The 11632-nt window shown below is 42.4% G+C and overlaps 1 protein-coding gene across 4 annotated transcripts in view; it reads right to left on the reverse strand.

The window, feature by feature from the left end:
• Positions 1-2081: 2081 nt before the first annotated feature.
• The window catches only part of LOC113802668 (sestrin-2), a 141652-nt gene continuing 132101 nt past the window's right edge, over positions 2082-11632 (reverse strand). For all 4 annotated transcript variants that reach the window (XM_070126227.1, XM_070126226.1, XM_070126225.1 and 1 more), the window contains 5 exons: positions 6697-6830; positions 5654-5819; positions 4902-5092; positions 3695-3842; positions 2082-3130 (listed from right to left, as the gene is read on the reverse strand). In XM_070126227.1, coding sequence (XP_069982328.1) covers positions 3044-3130; positions 3695-3842; positions 4902-5092; positions 5654-5819; positions 6697-6830 — 726 coding nt within the window. In that variant the 3' untranslated portion in view covers positions 2082-3043. The remainder of the gene's footprint in view (positions 3131-3694; positions 3843-4901; positions 5093-5653; positions 5820-6696; positions 6831-11632) is intronic.

Consider the following 11632-nt stretch of genomic DNA (forward strand, 5'->3'; position numbering starts at 1 on the left):
TAAATGAAAACTCTTTAACCAGAAACAAATTCTGACACTGACAAGATGTTGAAAAAGATTGATTAAAACTATTCACAAATCTTATCACACACTAGTAGGAATCGGGGACATTTTAAATCCCAAGCATTCGACCTCACAACATGAACATGAACCTAAAGATACTCAACACAAACGTATGTTCACTTATAAGCACCATGACTGGCAAATGGAGATATTTTTATTTGTATATTTTTTGGCAGGGGGTGGGGGTGGGGGGCATATAAACTACCAGCCGGTCACCTTCGTCTTTGAGCAATAAAACTGATTGGTTTAATTAACATAACCTCGAACAGAAGACTTATCACTAACTACCTACAAGTAAAGATTGGAGATATTAAACAAACCATACTACCATTATTTATCACAAGGCTGAAAAAGCTCACTAATCCAAAACAAAAATAGAACTTAAAGCACAAATCAGCTGCTTAAGTAAAAAAAAAAAATCCTTACGAAAACAATTTTTCTACTCATCCCATTTTCTGATGTCTGTATGTAAAGCAAAGTGAAGAAACAAACAAACAAACTGTAACTGTGCATGACTGTCTCTTAATTTCTTTATAAAATCCTTCACTTACCCTGCAAAAATATGTGCAAAAATTGCTCAGCCAATCAGATATATTGGTCTGGCTTACCTGAACAGCTTCATCTTCATAGCAAGCTAAATAACACAAGAAAAATGAATGGCAAAACCCATTTTCAATAAAGACTTTCCTCCTGAATTTCATTATTCACATATATCTTGGATAAAAAAGTTTCTCTTTTTCTGTGCTCTGTTTTCATGCCTATTTGGAAAGATTAGATCACAGCATGGGACCCATTTTAAAATCAATACTGATGTCCTTGCCATAATCTGTACAGTGCCTATCAAGTGAAGAACAGAAAAATCAGAATAACCATTTCATATAATAATTGACACAATTTTCCATCTCTTTCAGCCATTGTGTAGTCAGATCTTATATTCAACATACTTTAACAATATCTAATATTACATATACGTTTATATACATACTGATTTACAACAGAAGTGCATCTAATATACTCACAGCATAAAATAATTATATTCATTTGAATGGAAGGCAGTTTTCAGTTATATTCTTATTTTGCTGAGAATGCACTTGGTAAGACTCAAAATTTGACAGTAGCCAATATTCTATCTACAGCAGAAATATTTACAAATTACATTAAATGTTGAAGAAAAGAAAAGAACAGAGAAAAAAAAATACTCTTGATGATTTGATTTAATAATCAATATTCTCAAGAGTGCAACAAGAACTTGTAGTTTAGGTTTCTGCTCTAAGAAACCCTTAACATTGGTTGTCGTCTTCTGTGAATACCAAATCTACATGCTTATAAACCATTCATTTCATAACAAAAGGATGGCCCGTGTTAACTTTTGACTTGCTACCATATCTAATACCCAAAACTGCTTTTATCTTTCAATCAAATATTTTTTTTGAAAATTACTATACACAGCCTTGTAGTTTGCATGGTAAAGAGTATGAATCTTATATTATAGGTACATAGTTATTATAGCAATGTTAAGATATAATTCAAACTTGCTTTAGTTGTTTTCAGCTCATGAAAAAAATCTAGTTATTCTTCATACTGCTGGGTCTTTGCCACACATTACTAAAATGCAACTATTCAGTAAATTACGCTCTTAAGAACATTCTAAAAAACAAACCTTTGAGAAGATCATTCAGTAAATAAGTGAAACATATGAAAGACTTGTGACTGCTCAAAGAGCTCAAGTAAGACATTGTTCATGAATAATAGCTATCAAATAATCAGACTGTATTGGCTGTTGCTGCTATTGATTGTTTATTCTGCACAAATGAATAATGGCAACTGAACTGTTTTGTAACCAGAAAGTAATATATGTATATCAATAAAGAAATACTCTAAAATGTTATGACACATTCTCTATTTCATGTAATATAGTGGATTGCCTTGGGCACCAAAATTCATTATGTAAACTCAACTATGTTAATAAGTATCATCTGCAAAACTACATGATCATGTGAAATATCTTCTTTTTCTCATTTTACATTACTTGGTACTACTTCTGACAACACCACAATATTGTGTCACCTATGATAAAATGATCAATAGACTTTGGAAAATCATCTATCATTAACTACAGAAAATCTTAAAATCTTCTTGGGTTCTTTGAAAAATTGTAACTCCAAGTGAAAACATGTTTTTTTTTATAACATATATCCTTAAAGTCTGATGCTTCAAAAATTGGCATGTAATTTAAAGGGCAAAAAACTATCAATTGTCCCCACAAAACTCCTCACAGCAATGAATCACAATGGTTTATAAGCATGTAAATACAGTCCTTTCAAACAATACTGCAAAGCCACTGGATTATGCATTATACTATGCAACATTCACATCTCATAGCAAAGGATATCATACATATCTAAGTTAAATCCATCTAAAAGATGCCAAATAGATAATTATATACAGACATTTTCCAAAATAACAGCAGATCTCTGAAACAGCTGAGGTTCATCTTCATTTGACAAGAAACAGTAAAAGGGAAAGTGGGAAAATTTACCTGTTGGTCTTGCTATGCAATCTTTCTTGCCAGATCTTATCAATAAACAATTTCGAAAAATAATAATAACAATAATAATAAAATAGAATAAAATAAAGAAATCCAGTAAACTGATTCAGTGTCTGCTGATTTTAAAAGAAAAAAGTTCCAAATATCAGTTTCATACTGTGCATATTTCAATGCAGACAATAATACCAATGTGGTACATGAGACTATATCTTTTCCCCTATCGAAATGCAGAAGACCAGTAACTAGTAGTCATACAACTAGTTCTCTACAATTTGAGATAACAATAATTTTCCCTTCACACTTGCTAAAAGCGTGCCTTCACCAAACTGAAGGTACTGCTCTGGTGCAGGTTCTCACTCCCCTCATGGGTATATAACTAGAAAGTTTACCCAAGGCAATGTCACATCACAGCTTCTTCAACATCCCAGGGGCTCACATTAGATAGTGGCCTAGCGCTCGCAACCCATGGAGTAGCTCTGCTTGTAAGCGACCTTCCAACACCAGGACCATCACATGAACCTGTGACAAAAGGGAGGAGGGTTGTATTGCTATTGTCTGGTGTTGCATTTCCTGTAAGACTGAACTGTGAAAAAGCATACAAGACTGGGTAAATCAACTTTGAACAAATGCACACTTTGGATAACTTTCAACTGAGACCAGATACCTGATCTAATATGAAGAATTGGATTCTTTGAGCTCTGTATCATAGTATTTGTTGAAGACTTAGATAAAGAGATGAAATAGCAGAGAATTAGGATGAAGTAGCTAAGCAGGAAGGGTAGATGCCAATATCAGAAAGGCAATAAAGTAAAAGACCATAAAAAATAGGACCCTTTACTTTGTAATAACCATAATGATGAAAAAAATATAATTAAAAAAGCAAAAAGTATCTAAAGCATGATGTAAACATGGGGAAAGGAGGAGAGACATAGGAGTCAGAAACAGAAAAAGACAACAATGATACTAATAACAAAGATGCTGACATAATAAAAAAAATCCATACCACATAAAGCAGGAAATATTGTCATCCTAACAACTTACTGAGCCCAAAACTTCTATCAAGGACAAAATCCTATCACTGACCTTTTCACTGTTAAGGAAGCCCTTCATGATGAAAGGAGACGCCTCTAAGGAAGATAATCTCTCAGGAAAGCAAGTGACTGTCTTGAGGAACATCTTCAGGTTCCTCTCCAGCAGCTGATTGATCTGGCTGTAGTCATAGTCATCGTGTCTGTTTGGAAAGAGGTCACCTTTGTTATATTTGCTTAAAAACAGAAGTTGGATGCTGGCAGGGTTGGTGATATCATATAGATAAACCAGGGGAATTCCCCACAAACTCTAAAACCCGTGACAAAATTATATTCTGGGTCATCTTCTTAAAGTGGTTAGAGTAAAAAGTTTCACAGATTTATTTTAAGGATTGACGAGTTGATATTACATATTCTTGTAAAATAATTAGTAGGTTTTTCCTACATCACAAAGTGGGACACATCTCTCAACTTAGCCAAAAGCTAACTCTAAATGTCTATCAACAAACAAATAATCTATCAAAACAACTCCATGATGGCCTGATATACTAGCTTCTCTAGAGATATGAATCAATAACAGAAAAAACATATATATTCTGAAAAGAAAAATATCATATTTCTAGTATTTGATATCAAAAGGAAAATATATATTTCTTATATAACCCTTTGGTAATAACTAAAATAAAGAAATCTTTTGTATTTTAGGAGAGACAAAAACACTTGTCAACAGAAGAACTGCATAACTGACCCTTTTTACTGGGATGACATGGCATACATGGCATGTCATATATACTTAGTCACCAAGGAGGTAAAGCTAACACCAAGCTTACTTATTTACCCCTTTCCTTAATCTTCAGAAATATCTTTCTTTCATTGCTAATAGTATTATGCTACTATAGTCATAATGACAATAATAACAATCTATGTTAATAGCAACAGGAAAAAAAATGAGCAATAATGAGATGGGGACATCAAGTAAGGTTATGCTGGGCTACTTATAGACTCTCCTTGGTGGCTGAGCACTTGTGGAGTTATCCGTGTTACCAAATTTACAACAGACGGTACATATAACTGCATTCAGAAGGTAAAGAAATTTGGCCATCCTCATCGTGTACAATGTATGCTAAAAAACTTTTTGAATGATTCAAAACAAAATATACATCCACATAAATTCTCATAAACATTGTATATCACTCATCTCGGACTGCAACAAATGCTGCTATATGCATGCTAGATTTATCATATCTGCCTTGATTACATACCTTATGCCATATAAACAGTGAAGGTAATTCCACACAGCTTGACGGAAAAGAAAAGTGTCCACGTGTGTTTTGTGGCCACAGGTGTAATAAGTCATGTTATATGCAGTCTTGAACTTGTTGTCTAATATATCAGCTACTTCGCTGTAAAGTTCACTGACGAGGGAGAAACCATGTTCTTCCCATGAACAGTCCTGGAAAAGACAATGGGGTTTCAGTATCATGTACATATCACTTAGGAGAAACAATCTGTTGACTTATATAATCTGCACATAATATATAAGAAAAAATATATAATTAAAGAAATGAATATCAATCAAACTTTCTCTCTTCAATTATGTAATATTAATTTACAGATCTATAAATCATGGTGACTTTTAAAGCAAGTAACAGAAGGAAAAATTCTCACTCCCTGGTAGTAACTTTTTACAACTACAACTGCAACTAATTAATAAGAAAAAAACATCATGCTGTCACAAAAAATTGGCATGGAATCATTTTAAGGGATAAGTATAAACTTCTCATTAGTTTTAGGTACATCATCAAATATCAAGTGTAAGTGTAAACCTATAAACTCTCTGGGAAGCAAATGACTGCTTCAGGGAACATGAAGTTCCTCTTTAGCTGCTGACTAATCTGTCTGTTAACATAGCCATCATATTCTCAATCATGCATCTTGTGTGAGCTATAAAAAATCAAACATGTAAAAGTAAAAAGACAAATAAAAAAATGTAAAACTAAGAAGAAAAATTAACCTGTGATTTGATAGTGGGTACAGGTGACTTCTCTCCTCTCTTGTGGAAGTCAACATAAATGAATTCCGGATTGGGGGACAGGTGGCTGTACCGAGATTTGCAGACTTCCGCACCATCGACGTTTGGACTTGATATGTTGGCAGCCTGTTTTTTCAGCTTCTCAAAACTGTAGGTGGGAAATGAGTTATTAGGAAAGTTTTCTTATGCAGTGCTCTGCAAAGACTGTATGAAAATTGAATTGTACATCTTTGAAATTAGCCTGATATGTTGGCAGCCTTTTTTTTCTTCTTTTAGCTTTCTAAAACTATCAACATAACCAAATTGTTGTAAAGATACAATGCTCTGAAGATTGTATAAATGCAGAATCACAAGTAATTCTAAGTGAACCACTAAAAAAGTATATAAAAAAGACTGCATGAAGCGAATATTGCAGTGCTTGAAACAAGAGAGAAATACTGAACATCAAGGACAAAAATAATGTGATTAATCTAAAACATTTCATTAAGAAATGAATTATGAAAATCTGACTTCATAATTCATAAGCAATCACATTCCTAAATTTGGAAATCACTTTATAAGAAATTTTTGCAAGCATTCAAAATTATAATGATAATTTTAGCTGAGAAGCAGAAAATCCACTTATAGCCAAAAATGTAGAAAATATTTAATGAACACCAAGGTATATCAGTTAACACAAAACACCAGTTAATGAAACATTCAAGTCTAATATGGGGTGTTGTGGCAAAAGCCATTCCTCAAGCATTTCCTTTTTGTGAGTGACTGAGGAAGTGAGTGTATGAATATGTGTGTGGGTGTGCGTGTGCGTGCGTGCGCGGGTATGTGCGTGTATGTGTATGTGTTATAGTGGCTCGCATACAACGTGTACGTGTGCGTGTATCATTGGCACGAGGTCTATATAAGTACTCACATGGACCTAGACACATATGTTTGAGTGTACATGTACGCGATCCAGCCCCCCCCCCCTCTCTCTCGGACCCACCCAGCCCATCACCCACCACCCACCACCCACCACCCCCGCCCACCTGACTCTGGTCTGTTCCTCCGAGATGGCGTTGAAGTCGGACTGGACGAGCGAAATGGACCTCATTCGCTCCACCAGGACGTCCACCCCGCCCTCGCTGAGCTCCACGCTGCTGGGGGAACCCGAGGAGCAAGCCTGGAGAGATAAATGGAAATGAAGAAGGAAGAAAATGATGATAATCTTAATGATGATAATAAATGATGATAATCTTAATGATGACAATAAATGATGATAATCTTAATGATTATGATCTTAAAAGCAATGGGCAAGAGATCACTTGAATAAAAAGGATAAATCTAGTATCAGCAAAGATAAGAGTAATATCACATTAATGGCAATTTCAACAATTAAGAAAATGCTGCAGTGAACAAAAAATTAGGAATAGAGTATATCATGATGTGGTGCTTGCTGTACTCAGTATTAAATCCTTAAGATAACACATTATACAACAAAATAAATAAATGATGATATAAATGTAAATAAAAATCGACAGCTGTTGTAAAATCAAAAATTTCCTCGAATAAAATATGAATCAATTGACCTTGACCTTTGTATTATTACCTCCGTCAAAAGCTAAGGTTATGTGCAAATACGCTGCAATCTATTCCCTGTTGGGGGTCCGCTATGATCGCCCTATTTACTGACTCCCTCCCTTTATTTCCTCATATGTTGGCTCTTCATTCATTTGTTCAATTGTTTACATGTCGGTTTTTCGGTCTGCCTCTGAAATTGCGCTTGAAAGATTACGGATGGATCGCGATATAATCTTCTGGGACCAAGAACCACTTCGATGCGGTTATAGCGAAGACCCAGGGAAGAGAAGCAGATCGTGGGAAAACAAGGAGTGGATTTATGTTCAAGAGTGGTACATGAGTAGAGTTTAATGACAGAATTAGAGAGAGAGAGAGAGAGAGAGAGAGAGAGAGAGAGAGAGAGAGAGAGAGAGAGAGAGAGAGAGAGAGAGAGAGAGAGAGAGAGAGAGAGAGAGAGAGAGAGAGAGAGAGAGAGAGAGAGAGAGTTGGCGTGCGTGTGTTTGTGTGCGTGTATGTGTACGTGTACGTGTGCGTGTACGTGTGCGTGTACGTGTGCGTGTACGTGTGCGTGTACGTGTACGTGTACGTGTGCGTGTGCATGTGCGTGTGTGTGTGTGTTACGTAGATTAGGAGGACGTTTAGGCTTAAAAGACAGCAGTGGTTCGCGTCTCTGAGGGTTCCCGAGTTCATTTACGCTTCCTCTTTTCAAGTGTCCATAAACCACATTTTTCCCACTTAAAACATGCTTCCTCTCGATGTCAACGTTATAATGAGACAAAAAGAAATTCCAAGTATTTTCCCTTCTCACATGTTTATCAACTTAATCTCGAATTAATTATATTCCCTACCGTTATATAAAAAAAAAAAAATCCTCCCTTTTTAAATTATCAATAAACCAAGCATATTCCCGCCCCTTTGAAATGTGCATAAATTAACTCAATTTTACTTTTTACTCTCATATATTACGCAAACCGGTAATATCAGGCTAAATTCCAAGCGCATCTAAGTAACTGATAAAAAATGTGTGTGAGTGGGGGGGGGGGGGTTGTAATAGTAAGATATAAACTCTAAACTAGACAGAACTAGTTATTTCTCCTTAATCACATCATAAGTGATTGTAACTGCAGCTAAAAAGTTATAAAAGTGATCAATCTTATTTTACGAATATTTAAAATATTGAGATAAAACCTGCGTCTATAAAATATACATAGATACAGTATATAAATAGCTATGATTAAATACATACATGCTTACCTGCATACGATCAGTGTTATCACGCTTATATTTTTTACCTATCATTATTTATTATCACTGTAATAACTGATTTAGATTATTTTTTACGCACACTGTACATTGTTTATCTATATTATCATCCTCATAATTTTTCTTTCTTTTTTTAGACTGAAAACACGTCCTTTTAAACTCAAATGACCGCAGACGAGTTACAGTCCCAGAGCTATGCGACAAAGACCGAAAAATAAAGTAAATCATTAAGAAAATAATCCAAAACAAAAGCAGGTATTAAAGAAGTGATGAGTACAAGCGGGGGTTGTGCTATAACCTCTCACACGACGCTAACAAAAGCAATAACACTAACAACGACAGCCCGGTATGGAAGGGGCGGCGACCTCCCGAACGGTAACCGGTATAACATTAATTATAACAATAACAGCAGCAAAATTAATGATAATAATAGCATCAAAGTTTTCCAGTATTGACATTACTACTATTACTATTGCTATTACAACTACTACTACCCCTTCACCTCCCACTTGCACCTCCACCTCCACCTCCTCCTCCACCCACCCACCTCCCCCTCCCACCTCACCACCTCCACCTCCACCTCCTACGTCCCACCTCCCACCTCCCACCTCCACCTCCCACCTCCACCACCTCCACCTCCACCACCTCCCACCTCCCACCTCCCACCTCCACCTCCACCTCCTCCACCTCACCACCTCCACCTCCCCACTTCCCACCTCCCACCTCCCACCTCCACCTCCACCACCTCCACCTCCACCACCTCCCACCTCCCACCTCCCACCTCCACCTCCACCTCCTCCACCTCACCACCTCCACCCTCCACCACTTCCCACCTCCCACCTCCCACCTCCACCACCTCCCACCTCCCACCTCCACCACCTCCCACCTCCCACCTCCCACCTCCCACCTCACCACTCCTCCACCTCCACCACCTCCCACCTCCACCTCCCCACCCCACCTCCACCTCCAACCTCCTCCACCTCCTACCTCCTACCTCCTACCTCCCACCTCCTCCTACCACCACCCACCACCACCTCCCACCACCACCTCCACCACCACCTCCCACCACCACCTCCCACCACCACCACCACCACCTCCCCTCCACCTCCCCCTCCACCTCCCACCTCATCCACCTCCTCCACCTCCCACCACCACCTCCCACCTCCAACCTCCACCACCTCCCACCTCCACCTCCCACCACCTACCCCTCCCACCTCCCACCTCCCCCCGTCCCACCTCACCACCTCCCCACCTCCCCCACCCGTCCCACCTCCACCTCCCACCTCCTACCTCCACCACCTCCTACCTCCACCACCTCCTACCACCACCCACCTCCCACCTCCACCACCTCCTACCTCCCACCTCCCTCCTACCTCCCACCTCCACCACCTCCCACCTCCACCACCTCCCACCTCCCACCACCCTCACCTCCCACCACCCCACCACCTCCCACCTCCACCTCCTTCTCCACCTCCCCCTCACCACCTCCACCTCCCACCTCCCACCTCCACCACCTCCCACCTCCTACCTCCCTCCACCACCTACCTCCCACCTCCCCCTCCACCTCCCACCTCCCACCACGTCCCCCCTGTCCCACCTCCCACCTCACCACCTCACCACCTCCTACGTCCCACCTCCCACCTCCTCCACCTCACCATCTCCCACCTCCCACCTCCACCACCTCACCACCACCTCCACCTCCCACCTCCCACCACCACCTCCTCCCTCCTCACACTTCCCACCTCCAACCTCCCACCTCCAACCTCCACCACCTCACCACCACCCACCACCTCCACCACCCCACCACCTCACCACCTCCCACCTCCACACCTCCCCATACCACCTCCACCTCCACCACCACCTCCCACCTCACCACCTCCTACGTCCCCACCTTCCCCTCCACCTCCTACCTCACCACCTCCCACCTCCCCCTCCTACCTCCACCTCCACCTCCACCTCCACCACCTCCCACCTCCACCACCTCACCACCTCCACCCACCTCCCACCTCCCACCACCTCCTCCACCTCACCACCTCACCACCTCCCCCTCCACCACCTCCAGCACCACCTCCTACCTCCACCTCCACCTCCAGCACCACCTCCACCACCTCACCACCTCCCACCTCCTCACTCCCACCACCCCACCTCCCACCTCCCACCACCACCTCCACCTCACCACCTCAACCACCTCCACACCTCCCACCTCACCACCTCCCACCTCCACCACCTCCCACCTCCTACCTCCCACCTCACCCTCCCACCTCACCACCTCCACCTCCTCCTACCACCACCTCCACCATCCCACCTCCATCTCCACCTCCACCTCCTACCTCCTCCCACCTCCCACCTCCCACCACGTCCCCCCCGTCCCACCTCCTCCTACCTCCCACCTCCCACCTCCCTTCCTACTCCTCCCACCTCCTCCCACCCACACCTCCCACCTCCCCCCCCGTCCCACTCCCACCACCTCCCCACCTCACCACCTCCACCTCCACCTCCCACCACCTCCCCCTCCCACCTCCCACCTCACCACCTCCCCCACCACACTCCCCCCCCCTGTCCCACCTCCACCTCCACCTCCTACCTCCACCACCTCCTACCTCCACCACCTCCTCCACCTCCACCACCTCCTACCTCCACCTCCCCCCTCCCACCTCACCTCCAGCACCTCCCACCTCCACCTCCCCCCCACCACCCCCCACCCCCTCACCACCTCACCACCTCCACCCTCCACCACCTCCCCTTCCCACCTCCAACCTCCCCCTCCACCACCACCACCTCCCCCATCCCCCTCCCACCTCACCACCTCCACCACCTCCACCTCCAGCACCTCCACCACCTCCTACCTCCCACCTCCCACCTCCTACCTCCACCTCCCACCTCCTACCTCCACCTCCCACCTCCTCCCCCCTCCCACCTCCCCCCTCCACCCTCCCACCACCTCCACACCTCCCACCTCCCCACCACCTCCACCTCCCACCTCCTCCTCCTACCTCCCCACCTCCCACCACCTCCCCCTCCCCACCTCCCCCTCCTACCTCCCACCACCTCCCATCTCCAACACCACCCACCTCCCACCACCTCCACCTCCACCTCCTCCTCCTACCTCCCACCTCCCACCACCTCCCACCACCTCACAAC

The sequence above is a fragment of the Penaeus vannamei genome, chromosome 10 (assembly GCF_042767895.1).
Source record: "Penaeus vannamei isolate JL-2024 chromosome 10, ASM4276789v1, whole genome shotgun sequence".
NCBI classification, from domain to species: Eukaryota; Metazoa; Arthropoda; class Malacostraca; order Decapoda; family Penaeidae; genus Penaeus; species Penaeus vannamei.